Source organism: Doryrhamphus excisus, linkage group LG3, assembly GCF_037039965.1.
Source record: "Doryrhamphus excisus strain RoL-2023G ecotype Guam linkage group LG3, RoL_Dexc_Guam_v1.1, whole genome shotgun sequence".
NCBI lineage: Eukaryota > Metazoa > Chordata > Actinopteri > Syngnathiformes > Syngnathidae > Doryrhamphus > Doryrhamphus excisus.
The window spans coordinates 23,398,544-23,415,330 of record NC_136359.1 but is presented as its reverse complement, the minus strand read 5'-3'; the positions used below and the strand labels follow the sequence as shown (position 1 = coordinate 23,415,330).

Sequence of the window (16,787 nt, the reverse complement as noted above, 5' to 3'; positions counted from 1 at the left end):
AAAGGTTATAGAAAGTGACGAATGGCTGTATTTATAAAATCAAATGACTAATGATCCCGGATTTCCCGACTGGGGTTTCAAAAATCCCGACTCTCAAGTACAAATTCAACGCATCGCTGCCATTTCGCGTTGTTGCAGTTACCGTGGATACAAAGGGTGGGCGATACTGCAATTTTGGTATCAATTCGATACCAGGTGAACAGGATGATGCCGACACATATATAGGGCACATATAAACAAACAATCATTTACATTTATTCATAATTAGGTCAATTTGGAGTGGGTTTATCATTTTAACTTTAAATAGGTTAATGTAGTAATAATCAGAATAAAACACTGGACACATATTTTAAGGGGAACGCTATTTGTGAACAATGTAACATTATATACATCATGAAACGATGTGACGATATCAATAAAAACAATACAATTATCCCTTTTTATCTCATTAAAAAGTTATTTGGCTTTTTGCCTCCAAAGTCCTCCTGTGGACGCTCTGGGTTGAAATAACAATATATGAATCTAACAATATTAGTCATATAGCAATATGAATAACACAGCAAAAACACACAAATTTGTCGAAAACAGAAACACAAATACAAAAAAATCTAATCACGGATGTTGGTATCAATATTATCGGTATTTGGATCGACCCGCCCACACTACGTGGTTGCCATGGTAAGACTTCCAGGCTGGTTGCTCTGCATAAGCTTCAAAGGGGTTTCCGTATGCTACTTTTGCGCATGCGCTTTTGTTCTTGGTTATTTTCAATAGGGAGTTGATAATAGTGTATTTGCCATACTTAGATATATTACATTATAGACAACTCAACATAAACTAAGTAACTAAACTAAGATACGATGTACGCGTCGATATATGTGAATCCAAAACGGCTCATAACTAGCATTTGTGTACACTAGTGATTTTCAACAACTGTGCAGAGCAATGTAATATTCGTCCGTGTGGCAACACGTAGCTGATTGCCTCGTTCCTCTAATACAGTGATTTTCAACAACTGTGTGCCGTGAGAAATCGTCAGGTGTGCCGTGAGGAATTATTCAATATCACTTTTTTTAAATTAACATGTATTAATAATTTTCTGCAAATATTATGTCATTGTCGCGTGTCATTGGTGTAAAGACTGGCAGAGCAATGTAATATTCGTCCGTGTGGCAACACGTAGCTGATTGCCTCGTTCCTTTAATAGACTTAGTGATGCACGTGAGAGGTAGTGTTGACATTTTGTAACATTGTTGGTTAAATTAGTATGCGGATCAAAAAGGATTCTGCTGTGGCGAGTCCGTAATCAGGAAAAAGCTGAACGAAGCAAATAATGTTGGTTATTGGTGTGCCGCAAAATTTTTCCAACGTAAAAAACGTGCCGTGGCTAAAAAAAAAAAAGGTTGAAAAACACTGGCGTACACTTACAGCGTATGCTCCGCCATGTTGTGCCCGGAAGTTGCAACCACATGTCAACCGTAAGGTGGCGATCTTTCCCTACAAGTCATCTTTATTCCAAGACGACGAACTTTGGACTCTAATGTGGTGTTGTTTCCTAACCAAGTGGGGAGTTTTGGCGGTGAACTGGAAAGTTTACTATCGTCCAAGTGAAGTTTTTTATTGTTCATCATTACATTTAAAAAAAAAATGTGATTTTCGGTGAAAAGCTAAATCACACACTGATGCCCCGCCTACTTCTGCAGCTCTGCAAAACACCATCCAGCTGCGAGGCAGTCTGACAGCAAGCACGGAGGATATAAGACATCGAAAGGAAAAGCTCACAAGGACAACTCTATGTTCCCTGGATTTGCCAAAACGGAGTACAGAAACTGCAGGACTATTCTGTAAGTAAACACAACAAAAGTGTAACCTTTACAGCACTATGTCAGTCTTCAACAACAGAAAGTTAACTTCATTATATTCCTTGGGAGTACTTTTCTCTGAGTAGTGTCTGTCAGGGTAAAATAACAATGGTGGAACCGGTGGGGTTTGTAGAGGCTTGGAGAACCCAGTTTCCTGAGTCAGATCCCCCATGCATGGAGCTGAACTCTTTAGGAGCGATTGAACAGGAGCTGGACAAATGCAAGACGTCCATCAGACACTTGGAGAAGGAGGTAAACAAAGAGCGGTTTCGTATGATCTACCTGCAGACTCTTCTTGCTAAAGAGAAGAAGTCTTACGACGGGCAGCGCTGGGGGTTTAAAAGGCCTGCTCAGATAAGTGATGGAGATATTTCCAGTGGTCCAGACAGTCACAAAGAGGACTTATCACTGGAACCACCTCAGACCGGACCTGGACAAACAGTAAATTGGACACCACATCCCGATGGAGAGGTCGAAGGTGCCAAACAGAAGGGTCATGTGTCCCCTGTTCGGCAAGAGTCTGACATTTCTGAATTCCCAGTGGGACCGGGTTCGGTTGCAGCTTTGCGATCAAACTTTGAACGCATCAGGAGAGCAAATTCCCACACAGCCGCAGATGGACGCTTCTCGGTGGCGGGAAAGCCGGAGAAACCATTCTACGTGAACATGGAGTACCATTATGAGCGCGGATTGGTCAAAGTCAACGACAGGGAGGTCTCGGACAAGATCAGCACGCTTGGATGTCAGGCTATGCAAATGGAACGGAAGAGGTCTCTTCATTCGGTACCGGGGAACCTTTCAGCCACAACTGGGGACATAAACAAGTTTATCCAACGGGGACGGTCCACAGACGGGAACTGCGGCTATAACGGGTCTTATAATGAACCTGGGCAGCACTTCCTGAAAGACTGCACGGTCAGGTCTACTGGAGGAACGTGCGATCCGCAAGCATCAGAGTGTCCGCCGTACTCGAGTGTCTATGTTGGGGGAATAATGGCTGCCGAGGGGGAGACTCGAGTGATCCAGATTAGAGACCACAGCGTAGAGAAAGACACACACCTAACATGGCCGAGGCGCTCCTGCTCCCCTGGTAGCTTTGACGACGTCGGAGGAGGATACACTCCGGACTGTAGCTCCAATGAGAACCTAACATCCAGCGAAGAGGACTTCTCCTCAGGCCAGTCCAGCCACGTCTCTCCCAGTCCGACCGCCTATCCGATGTTCAGGGAGAAAAGTCGCTCGCCGTCTCAGCAGTCTTGTGACAGTAGCAGCCCGCCCACACCCCTCTCACTGAAGCGTCTGAAGCAGCAGGTGACCCTGACCGACGCCAACGTTAGAGTCCATAAAACAGGACAACCCTGGCCCAGTGATGGGGACTCCACCACGTCCAGCAGAACCTCCCATGACAACAGTATCCAAGGAGATCTGGGTATGTGTAAAAGATTCACGCTTTCTTCCCAACCATTAAGTAGCCAAAGACACTTTGGAAAAAAAAAAAAAAAAAAAAAACTCCCATTCATAACCCACAAGGTATGCTTGGTAACGTTATGTTAGGGAAGTGTACCCATGAGCTACCCAACATACCTGCGGAGTTGTATATTAACAGTATAAATATTAATATACATGTATTTTCAAGAGAGCGGCACGGTGGTCTAGTGGTTAGCGCGCAGACCTCACAGCTCGGAGACCAAGGGTTCAATTCCACCCTTTTGCATGTTCTCCCCGTGCATGCGTGGGTTTTCTCCGGGTACTCCGGTTTAATCCCACATTCCAAAAACATGCTAGGTTAATTAGCGACTTAATTTTCCATAGTTATGAATGTGAGTGTGAATGGTTGTTTGTCTATATGTGCCCTGTGATTGGCTGGCCACCAGTCCAGGGTATAACCCCGCCTCTCGCCCAAAGACAGTTGGGATAGGCTCCAGCACCCCCCACGACCCTCGTGAGGATAAGCGGTAGAAAATGAATGAATGTATTTTAAAGAGTGGTTAGCGCACAGGCCTCACAGCTAGGAGACCGGAGTTCAATTCCACTCTCCGCCATCTCTGTGTGGAGTTTGCATGTTCTCCTCGTGCATGCGTGGGTTTTCTCCGGGTACTCCGGTTTCCTCCCACATTCCGAAAATATGCTCGAGTAATTCATAATAACTCCAAATTGTCCATAGGTATGAATGTGAGTGTGAATGGTTGTTTGTCTATATGAGCCTATCCCGAAGACAGCTGGGATAGGCTCCAGCATGCAGTATAGAAAATAGACGGAAGGATAGATATAAATATTTAAATGTTGATAGATATAGCAGAACCTTTGGAAGAATCACTAATCAGATTCAGAAGGTCCGACTCCAATAATAAATCATGTAAATCCAATTAATCTATTCCAGAAAGCCAAACATTTTTACACAAAACACATATTTATAGTTTTACAATTACAGAACAGAAAACAATTCAAAATGAAGCCAAAAAAAAGTTCCAGCATTTTGATAAAGAATGTGAGCAACACTATTGAATTTAAAGAAATAACTCATGGCAAAACATGAAGGTGGTGTCCATGTGTCTTTGGCCACATCATGTCTTTCCGTGAAGGTGAAAGTAACCTTAAATCTCATTTATCTCTTTCATTTTGATGCATTTACTGTTGTTTTCTTACACATGTAACACATGTTTTGACACCTGGCATAAGTGTGTTCGATACCGAACTACAGAATCAACCACAAATGACATAATAGAGGGGAGATGGAACTGACGCCGGTTCCTGTTTCCATGTCCTAGCAAGGTAATAGGCTGCCAACAAGGACGTTTTGTGATAAAAAAAATACATTAAGAACACATTTGGATTCATGCAGTGTATTAATAACACAACAAAACATGCAACAGTTTTACGCTAACCGGAAAAGTAAAAAAAAAAAAAAAGGTGACTATGTGGTGTTATTTAATGCGTAGAAGTCTCTAATAATGTTAAATATTATATCCAGAAGTTTGTAAACAGGTTTTCTAAGCTATAACTACAAAAATATTACATTTATAAAAAAGGAGTACTACCAGTTAACCAGGCTAAATGAGGGTATTTCTAAATTATGACCAGTTTAGGTAAATCAGCTGGGTTTTTTCGCAAAAAAAGTCCTAATTATGTAGATTAAAAGCACATAAGGACGCAGAAAATACAATTTTCCTTCTAGAGTTACTGGATGTGTTGTCTTTGCAATATTTATCTTTATCTTAGTTGATGGTCATTTGGACTGCCGATTAATTTCTGGTGGTTTCAATTTAATATTGGGTATCTATTTTTTTTGGAGGATGTGGAAATGTCTCTTGAACGTCTGTTTATCGAGCAAAATAATGCTGCCCGGAGGACTGTCATAGTTGAGGTCTTGCATGAACTTCCCATGGTTCATGTTGTTTGTTCTTCAGACCACAAACTAATTGAGATATCCGCTGGGTAGCACACTCAAAGCAGCGTCTCAATTGCTTCAAGATGCAATTCATCAACAACAATTTTAACAGTTATTAGTTTGTTATTGTTTCAAATAACCGCCATTGGTAAATTAATCAGGTCAAAGCCGAAAAAGAAACAAACAAAAAAAAAGATGCTTATTTTGACCCCTTTGCATTGAGTTGATGATAACCCCACACCGAAAGCTTTCGAGATCTTCCAGATTCTGCACCTCTTTCTGCAGTGTTTACATTGTCTGTTTAATTTATTCCACCCAAGGCCCGCCACTCCACAGTCACACTCCCATGCGCTCCTGAGGACTTCCCGATACAAAGTTCCATGTTTACAGTGCGCAGACAATTTGCAGCCCATATAAATAAGTCCGATTTGCATGGACATCAGTAGAACAGTAGCCATCCAAAACGTCATCCAGAGCTCACTTCCAAATGTGCAAACGTTATTATCTGGCATCGTTTTACATGAGAATACAACATGGTTGCAATGGAGTTTGCATGTTCTCCCCGTGCATGCGTGGGTTTTCTCCGGGTACTCCGGTTTCCTCCCACATTCCAAAAACATGCTAGGTTAATTGGCAACTCCAAATTATCCATAGGTATAAATGAATGTGAGTGTGAATGGTTGTTTGTCTATATGTGCCCTGTGATTGGCTGGCCACCAGTCCAGGGTGGGATAGCTGGGATAGGCTCCAGCATGCCCTAGTGAGGATAAGCTCACTACTCCTGTGGAATTGTACTTTTAAAAGTGGAAAACAATATTGTACATTACAACCATTCTAAATAAGGTTGCCAGATTCATTCATTTTCTACCGCTTTTTCCTCACGAGGGTCGCGGGGGGTGCTGGAGCCTATCCCAGCTGTCTTCAGGCGAGAGGCGGGGTACACCCTGGACTGGTGGCCAGCCAGCCAATCACAGGGCACATATAGGCAAACAACCATTCACACTCACATTCATACCTATGGATAATTTGGAGTCGCTAATTAACCTAGCATGTTTTTTGGAATGTGGGAGGAAACCGGAGTACCCGGAGAAAACCCACGCCCTTAAATGGCAAACAACCATTCACACTCACATTCATACCTATGGACAATTTGGAGTCGCTAATTAACCTAGCATGTTTTTTGGAATGTGGGAGGAAACCGGAGTACCCGGAGAAAACCCACGCCCTTAAATGGCAAACAACCATTCACACTCACATTCATACCTATGGACAATTTGGAGTCGCTAATTAACCTAGCATGTTTTTTTGGAATGTGGGAGGAAACCGGAGTACCCGGAGAAAACCCACGCCCTTAAATGGCAAACAACCATTCACACTCACATTCATACCTATGGACAATTTGGAGTCGCTAATTAACCTAGCATGTTTTTTGGAATGTGGGAGGAAACCGGAGTACCCGGAGAAAACCCACGCCCTTAAATGGCAAACAACCATTCACACTCACATTCATACCTATGGACAATTTGGAGTCGCTAATTAACCTAGCATGTTTTTGGAATGTGGGAGGAAACCGGAGTACCCGGAGAAAACCCACGCCCTTAAATGGCAAACAACCATTCACACTCACATTCATACCTATGGACAATTTGGAGTTGCTAATTAACCTAGCATGTTTTTTGGAATGTGGGAGGAAACCGGAGTACCCGGAGAAAACCCACGGCCTTAAATGGCAAACAACCATTCACACTCACATTCATACCTATGGACAATTTGGAGTCGCTAATTAACCTAGCATGTTTTTTTGGAATGTGGGAGGAAACCGGAGTACCCGGAGAAAACCCACGGCCTTAAATGGCAAACAACCATTCACACTCACATTCATACCTATGGATAATTTGGAGTCGCTAATTAACCTAGCATGTTTTTTTGGAATGTGGGAGGAAACCGGAGTACCCGGAGAAAACCCACGCATGCACGGGGAGAACGTACAAACTCCACACAGAGATGTCCGAGGGTGGAATTGAACTCTGGTCTCCTAGCTGTGAGGTCTGCAAGCTAACCACTAGACCACCGTGCAGCCCTGCCAGATTCAGATTAAAGTCAAAATGATTTAACTGTACACGACTAAAAATGCCAGCACTTTAACTGTTACACATTGTCTGTATAAAATAACACAAAACACTAAAAGTGATCATTTTAACTACAGCAAAGCATGCTGGGACGTGCGTAATCTGCCGAATCCACAGCTCTGAACTCTTTAAGAGTTTAACTGTTCGAAGAATGATTAATAGGTGGTCGATTTGCAATAACTTTATCGACACAAACAACCTTGGTTGTATATCGGAACGTAATGGAAAATCCGGTACACAGGGAATACGTACATGCAAACTCCACACAGCGATGGCAAGCGGAGAATCGAACCCAGGTCTCCTAGGTGTGTGGCGTGCGTGCTAACTACTCGATTAATCGAATCGTAGTGCATTGTTGCAGCTCTTCTTCTAGCGTTGATGAATGAATGAATGTCAAGAATGTATAAGATCAAGTCCCAAAGAAGGAACACTAAGGTCCCTTGTGTGTGTTGACCTGCAATCTCATGAATGAAGTTCGAACCCACCACATTAAATCCACCATTAAATGCCGTCCAGCAGCAGGATTAATATGCAGTTTATTTTTACCGCATGGGGCTGTTTGCCTGTGGTGCTGTGAATTACAAGTATAATGAGATGAGTGATGTGGCCTACAAAAACTAGGCCAGGTTTTGGTGAAATGCATATTCTTCTCCCGATAATGAACACTAATACTTGTTCTTCCCCATAACCTGGTAAATTAATGTTTGAAATTAATTATTTGCAGGTTTAATTAGCTTTTGAATCAGCATTTCTTGGCATAATGCATGGATCATTGACAGATCGGCCATTTTTTTTTTTTTTTTTTTTTACACTTTGTCATCAGCTGGCTTGCACTCTCGTTCTTTCCTTCTGCTTGCAACCCGCTGATTGCTGTAATGCTCGCAGAGAAAGGCTTTGAGTAGACGCAGAGCCCCCCCCCCCGCCCCTCCCCGGGCGTCTCAGTCACTCGGTCTTGTCCACCCTGAGTGCTTTCGTGTCAGGACACATCAGTGTTGTTGTCCTTGGTGCCGAGTAATTAACTTAAAGGGGTTTGTCTAGCGTGATAAATTTAGGGAGTTTCTTTTGTCATGGGTGGTGGTGGTGGGGGGGGGGGGGGGGGGGGGGGCCGGGGGAAAGCCCTGACAACTCACTCAAAAAAAAAAAAAAAGGAGGATTGAGTGGCTTAAAACATGTCACGTGGTTTCCAATCGAATTGCTTGTTATCAGCGCTTCCTGTTGTCATGCGGGAACACAATAGGAGAAACAATATAACAATAGCCAAGAGTTTTTCTCTTTCCGAATGACCTTTCCGAAAGCAATGGTATACATGGAAAGGAATATTCCAATCACGTGTCTATATGCGCCGCTATAATCAACCAGAATAGTCAATGGGGCATGCCCAGCAAAGCGTAAACACCAACATCACGTGATACCGACTTCCTGGAGTTTTTCTTTCAATTTAGTTCAATCTTGCTAATATTTTATAATTAAGCTCGGCACATGTTTTATATAGATATGTATTTTCTTTTTGAATAAAAGTGGACTTGTGAATGGCGTATAAAAGGGTTTAGATTCTGTTCCACAGATGGCGCTAATGCACACCAAAGCTGCTTGCCAACCGCCGATAAACAACATTCATTCATTTTCTACCACTTTTTCCTCACGAGGGTCGCGGGGGGCGCTGGAGCCTATCCCAGCTGTCTTCGGGCGAGAGGCAGGGTACACCCTGGACTGGTCGCCAGCCAATCACAGGGCACATATAGTCAAACAACCATTCACAATCACATTCATACCTATGGACAATTTGGAGTCGCTAATTAACCTAGCATGTTTTTGGAATGTGGGAGGAAAGCGGAATACCCGGAGAAAGCCCACGCATGCACCGGGAGAACATGCAAACTCCACACAAAAATGGCCGAGGGTGGGGAAAGAAAAATAAGAAGCCAAAAAGTTACCACTTCCACACAACATAGGAGGAGAACTCATTCATTCATTCATTTTCTACCGTTTATCCTCATCACGAGGGTTGTGGGGGTGCTGGAGCCTATCCCAGCCGTCTTCGGGCGAGAGGCGGGGTACACCCTGGACTGGTGGCCAGCCAACCAATCACAGGGCACATATAGACAAACAACCATTCACACTCACATTCATACCTATGGACAATTTGGAGTCGCTAATTAACCTAGCATGTTTTTGGAATGTGGGAGGAAACCGGAGTACCACGCATGCACGGGGAGAACATGCAAACTCTGCACAGAGATAGCCAAGGGTGGAATCGAACTCGGGTCTCCAAGCTGTGTGGCCTGAGCACCGTGTTATTTTATTTAGGGTCGTGCTGGGGTGCTGGAGCCTATCCCAGCTGTCTTCGGGCGAGAGGCGGGGTACACCCTGGACTGGTGGCCAGCCAATCACAGGGCACATATAGACAAACAACCATTCACACTCACATTCATACCTATGGACAATTTGGAGTCGCTAATTAACCTAGCATGTTTTTGGAATGTGGGAGGAAACCGGAGTACCACGCATGCACGGGGAGAACATGCAAACTCCACACAGAGATGGCCGAGGGTGGAATCGAACCCTGGTCTTCCTAGCCTGTGAGGTCTGCGTGCTAACCACTTGACCGCCGTGCCGCCCCAATAAACAACAGAAGAAGAAGAAGAACGCAGTCTGACAACTTTCCGTTTGAGCGGGTACAAGATACCTCAATCGGATTGGGGAAAGGAATATTCCACCCCTGGGAATCCCATTATATATTCATTCGGATTTCGCACTTTTCTTTGGGAATGAGGTGTATACAAAGGTTACATTCTTTCAGTTTGAGCAAATAACCCGAATGGAATTGGAATATCTTTTGTCAAGGTTGAAACCGCATATTCCGCAACGACAAAATAGTTTGCTTCCGACCCTCAAAACCATCCAGCGTGGGTTGGATTAGACGGTTGCACAGAATGTGTTGTTATATAAGGTGATCCAGTCCAAAGCTCTTTGACACAAAGCATGTGACAAACAAGCAGATAGGCCGATATTTAATCAGCGTGAAGTGTAAGCTAGCACGCCTGTGGGATGACTGCAATGTATAAAATCCATTTGATCCTGGTTGTGTTCCCCCTTTTTTTTTTCCGATTTGTCACTCGGCTGTAGACAGGAGTGCGACAGGACGTTTCAGATGATAATTAGATATCTGACACATTTATACTACCTCTATTTTACTCTCTTATTACGCAATATAGTACACATAATAAAAGAAAATAAGCCATTTAAGGCATAAATAAGACTTGTGTGTCGTACTTGTATGTGTTGCTGGGGAGCTGAGCTGTAGAGGAAGTGATGTCAGAGTTCAGTGTTGAGTTTTCGCTTGCCGTAACCCATGTTAAAGATAATTGTGCCTGTGCAATATAAGACTGTTGTTCTGGTGATCAAATCTGATGCTTTTGTGTATCACCCCACAATTCAAAACCAGTCGTCTAAATATATCAAAAATTCGCCATTTTTATGTTTGTTTATGTGTTAGTACATTAATGTTAGTCAACATATAGACAAACAACCATTCACACTCACATTCATACCTATGGACAATTTGGAGTCGCTAATTAACCTAGCATGTTTTTTTTGGAATGTGGGAGGAAACCGGAGTACCCGGAGAAAACCCACGCATGCACGGGGAGAACATGCAAACTCCACACAGAGATGCCTGGGGGTGGAATTGAACTCGGGTTTCCTAGCTGTGTGACCTGCGTCCACCAGGCAGCATGGGCATTCCTTCATTCATTTTTTTACCTCTTATACTCATGAGGGTTGCTTGTTTACTGTTTGATGTCACTTCCTGTCCGTCACCCACTCAATCAAATACTTTATTAGGTGGAAAGCTGACCATAGGGGTGCTATTTCATGCCTAGAGGTCTCTAATAATGTTTATTCGTTCATTCATTTTCTACCGCTTTTCCTCACAAGGGTCATGGGGGTGCTGGAGCCTATCCCAGCTGTCTTGGGGCGAGAGGCGGGGTACACCCTGGACTGGTGGCCAGCCAATCACAGGGCACATATAGACAAACAACCATTCACACTCACATTCATACCTATGGATAATTTGGAGTCGCTAATTAAGCTAGCATGTTTTTGGAATGTGGGAGGAAACCGGAGTACCCGGAGAAAACCCACGCATGCACGGGGAGAACATGCAAACTCCACACAGAGATGTGGGATTGAACTCGGGTCTCCTAGCTGTGAGGTCTGCAGGATAACCACTCGTCCACCGTGCAGAATAATAAATGAAAAGAATAAATTCCTAGAATAAATATATACAAATAAAATGTAAGAATATATAACAAACACAAAAACAGGATACACAGCTAGGGTTTGATTCCCTGCTCAGGCATCTTTGTGTGGAGTTCACATGTTCTCCCCGGGTGTGGGTTTTCTCCGGGTACTCCGGTTTCCTCCCACATTCCAAAAACATGCTAGGTTAATCGGCGATTCCGAATTGTCCATAGGTATGAATGTGAGTGTGAATGGTTGTTTGTCTATATGTGCCCTGTGATTGGCTGGCCACCAGTCCAGGGTGTACCCCGCCTCTCGCCCCAAGACAGCTGGGATAGGCTCCAGCACCCCCCGCAACCCTCATGAGGAAAAGCGGTAGAAAATGAATGAGTAGTCTGAGCAAAGAAAACCTGTTTTAACATTATTAGAGACCTCTAGGCATGAAATAGCACCCCTATGGCCAGCTTTTCACCTAATAAAGTAGTTGATTGAGTGGGTGACGGACAGGAAGTGACATCAAACAGTAAACAAGCAACCCTCATGAGGATAACAGGTAGAAAATGAATGAAGGAAGGAATGCCCACGCTGCCTGGTGGACGCAGGTCACACAGCTAGGAAACCCGAGTTCAATTCCACCCCCAGGCATCTCTGTGTGGAGTTTGCATGTTCTCCTCGTGCATGCGTGGGTTTTCTCCGGGTACTCCGGTTGACTCCCACATTCCAAAAAAACATGCTAGGTTAATTAGCGACTCCAAATTGTTCCATAGGTATGAATGTGAGTGTGAATGGTTGTTTGTCTATATGTGCCCTGTGATTGGCTGGCCACCAGTCCAGGGTGTACCCCGCCTCTTGTCTGAAGACAGCTGGGATAGGCTCCAGCATGCCCTAGTGAGGATAAGCGGCATAGAAAATGGATAGACATTACCCATATATAAAGTCTTTTACAGCCATGCCCTCAGTTGGTGACGTGTTTTCATTTTTTTTGTCCAAATTCATCTTCTACAAGTCGAGGCAACCCTGATTACATCACTAAGCCATCACCCATGTTGTTTTTAAATACTTGCCTTTTGTCAAGAGCTTCAGAACACATGAGAGTGTTTTTTTTTTTTTGCAGAAATGTTGTTGAGAGTGTCAGGGAACTTTTGAGGGAAGATATTTGTCTAAAAAAACAGAATTGAACAGAGTTTGGACGCTGATCCATATGACCAAATGTGCATCACCTTGTTTGACAGCCACTGATGAAAATGGCGTGTACTTCATTGGAGGCTTAGGCCTGACATAAAGGCACAGCTGTTTTCATGAGAGCCTTGTGTAATGAATTTACCAGAAGTCTGGATTTACTTTTTGATGTTGTAATAACATTTATGTGTTCACTGCTGGATTTGTGGCAGGGACTTTGGTTGAGACCAGTTTCCAATAAACTGGTCTTTGTGGTCGTTAAGGAGCAGTTTTTTTTCTTACATAAAGAATTGTTACGTTGACTAAAATGTATTTGACTATAAACATGTACCATAACTTTTTTTTTGCAGAAACTGCACTGGCAGAAAACAAGTTAATATGAGCTAGCTAACTAAGTACGTACCTACGACTATGAACCCTAAAAAAAAAAAAGAAACTTGAACAATCATTTGATATACCGTAAATTCCGAACTATAAGCCGCTGCTTTTTTCCCAAACTTTCAACACATATAGACAAACAACCATTCACACTCACATTCATACCTATGGACAATTTGGAGTCGCTAATTAACCTAGTATGTTTTTGGAATGTGGGAGGAAACCGGAGTACCCGGAGAAAACCCACGCATGCACAGGGGGAGAACATGCAAACTCCACACAGAGATGGCCGAAGGTGGAATTGAACCCAGGTCTCCTAGCTGTGAGGTCTGCGCGCTAACCACTAGACCGCCATGCCGCCCCTATTAAGTTCATTCATTCATTCATTTTCTACCGCTTTTCCTCACGAGGGTCGCGGGGGGTGCTGGAGCCTATCCCAGCTGTCTTCGGGCGAGAGACGGGGTACACCCTGGACTGGTGGCCAGCCAATCACAGGGCACATATAGACAAACAACCATTCACACTCACATTCATACCTATGGACAATTTGGAGTCGCTAATTAACCTAGCATGTTTTTGGAATGTGGGAGGAAACCGGAGTACCCGGAGAAAACCCGCGCATGCACGGGGGAGAACATGCAAACTCCACACAGAGATGGCTGAGGGTGGAATTGAACCCGAGCCGTGAGGTCTGCGCGCTAACCACTCGATTGCCGTGCATCCCACAGTGCTGGTTGTAAGTTGTTATTTATTAGAGTTGTTTGTTTTTGACATTCACACTCACATTCATACCTATGGAGTCACCTATTAGCATGTTTTTTAGCATGTTATTAGCATGATTTTTTTTAGCATGTTTTTGGAATGTGGGAGGAAACCGGAGTACCCGGAGAAAACCCACGCATGCACGGGGGAGAACATGCAAACTCTACACAGAGATGCCTGGGTGTGGAATTGAACTCGGGTTTCCTAGTTGGGCATTCCTTCATTCATTCATTTTCTACCTCTTATCCTCATGAGGGTTGCTTGTTTACTGTTTGATGTCACTTCCTGTCCGTCACCCACTCAATCAATTACTTTATTAGGTGAAAAGCTGACCATAGGGGTGCTATTTCATGCCTAGAGGTCTCTAATAATGTTAAAACAGGTTTTCTTTGCTCAGACTACTCACAGAGATGGCCGAAGTGAGTCTTATAATTCGCTCTATAGTCCGAAAATTCCGGTATATTTGTGGTTTGCCTACTTGAGGATTTCTGGTCATTTGTGTGGACTTTCTGCCCCCCCCCTCTGCTATGGTTACCAGTCATGATCTGCCTGCTAATCAGCTGCATTGCTCTGTGTAATCTTTGTGAAAGGACCGGTTCATACATTTCTTAGAACAGAAGAATGGTTGTTGTCTGCTGGTTTCTCGTTATCTGGGCCAATTGTCAAGCTAGGTTGGGGGCAGAGCTCCTGATTAGCTGGAGTTCCTATAAGAAGGCCAGCTCGATGACACTTCTATTTTGCCGTATTTAATCATCATCACAACTCGTATATATCGGCTTTATGTATAACAGCTTGGAGAAGTGTTTTTAGGATTTACGGTTGTTTATTATATACTACAGTATTAATTGGCGCTGTACCTTAGAACAGTGATTTTCAACCACAGTGCCGTGGCACTCTAGTGTACCTTAAGAAACCGTCAGGTGTGCCGTGATGAATTATCCAATATCACTTTTTATAATTAACATTTATTAATCATAATTTGCAAATATTATGTCAATAGTATACATGGACCCAAATATTAAAATTGCATTTGGTTTATTTGCTCAAACGGAAAGAATTGAACAGGGATGGAATATTCCTTTAACCAATCTTGAACCCGCTCAAACGGAAAGTTGTCAGGGTGCGTTCTTTTTCGTGGTGTTTTTCTTCTTCTGTTGTTTATTGGCGGTTGGCAAGCAGCTTTGGTGTGCATTAGCGCCATCTGTGGAACAGAATCTAAACCCTTCTATACGCCATTCACGAGTCCACTTTTATTTAAAAAGAAAATATATATCTATTTAAAACATGTCCTGAGTTTAATTATAAAATATTAGCAAGATTGATTTACCCCGGGTGCGTTCTTTCAGCGCATGTTCAGATATGACGTAACGCGCAGATCCAGACGTTCTTCACTTTTAAAAATGGAGGCCAGCAATCGGCACTGGACTAAGCAAAGTTTGTTTTTGATTCAAACTAAATTGGCAAAAAAAACTGGCAACTCCAGGAAGTCGGTATCACGTGATGTTGATGTTTACGTTTTACTGGGCATGCCCTATTGACTATTCTGGTTGATTTTCACAGCGCATGTAGACAAAAAAATTTGAATATTCCTTTCTATGGATACCATTGTTTCCCGAAAGGTCATTCGGAAAGAGAAAAAGTGGTGATGTAAAAACATGGCTACTGTGGAGTGTCTGTGGTGTAAAGACTGGCATAGCAATGTAATATTGGTCCGTGTGGCAACACCTACCTTGTTCCTCCCATAGACTTATTGATGCACGTGTGAGGTCGTGGTGACATTTTGGAACATTTTTGTGTAGTTAGTGGTGTGCCACAAGATTTTTCCAATGTAAAAAAATGTGCCGTGGCTTAAAAAAGGTTGAAAAACACTGCCCTAGATGGTACCATGATACCTGGCCCGATACCAGATGTGATAACCTATAAGTATCAACCTTGCTTGTGCAAATGCCGAGAGACAAGCTTTCACACAAACGCTATTGTAGAAGAGAATAGGTCTTTCTTGCTATTGTTGCAGGCAGTGAAAAGCAGCTTAGTTTGTGTTTCGTTAGTTTGTGCAGAATGCGGATCTAATGAGCCACGGTGACTCCGAAACGAGGAAAAAAAGCCAAAAGAGACAAAAAGTGCATCAGTAATTTTGTTAATACTCTGAATGTTAGTATTGACACACATTGTATTGTCTTCTTGCAGAGCAAGAAGCCGCGATAATTTCATATATTTGGATATTTTAAATAATATATTTGAAAAATGGGCTGCACGGCGGTGAAGTGGTTAGCGCGCAGTTTGTATGTTCTTCCCGTGCATGCGTTGGGTTTTCTCCGGGTACTCCGGTGTGGTGGTATAGTGGTGGAATGATCACACATACAAACTACCGACCAGTCCTTATTAACACAATTTTCTGAAATAATTAAGAAACTATTCAATAACAAGTTGGACATAGTCAATACCGATACAGAACTCATATTCATATTCACTGAAAAAATGACCAACGCCATAGACCACAGAAAGTGTGCAGCTGCAGTATTTATGGATTTGCCAAAATCCTTCGATACTATCAATCACGGAATTCTACCAACCGAATTAGAAAGCTCCGGAATCAGTGGATTAATATTGAATTGGGTCAAAAGCTACCTAGCTAACAGGAAGCAATATGTTAAGATAGGAGAATACATATCTGCAAGATGAAATATTACATGTGGAGTACCCCAGGGGTCAATATTGGGACCAAAACTGTTCAATTTGTATGTTAATGACATCTATAAAGTGATAAAGGATTTGAAGATGATAAATTACAAAGAGTCGAGTGGTTAGCGTGCAGACCTCACAGCTAGGAGACCAGGGTTCAATTCC

At 43.1% G+C, this 16,787-nt stretch overlaps 1 protein-coding gene across 1 annotated transcript in view; it reads left to right on the top strand.

The window, feature by feature from the left end:
* Positions 1 to 1,611: 1,611 nt before the first annotated feature.
* LOC131127768 (breakpoint cluster region protein) overlaps positions 1,612 to 16,787 on the top strand; it is a 70,550-nt gene continuing 55,374 nt past the window's right edge. The window contains exon 1 of the mRNA XM_058069993.2: positions 1,612 to 3,291. Within this exon, the coding sequence (XP_057925976.2) occupies positions 1,971 to 3,291 (1,321 nt within the window). The 5' untranslated portion in view covers positions 1,612 to 1,970. The remainder of the gene's footprint in view (positions 3,292 to 16,787) is intronic.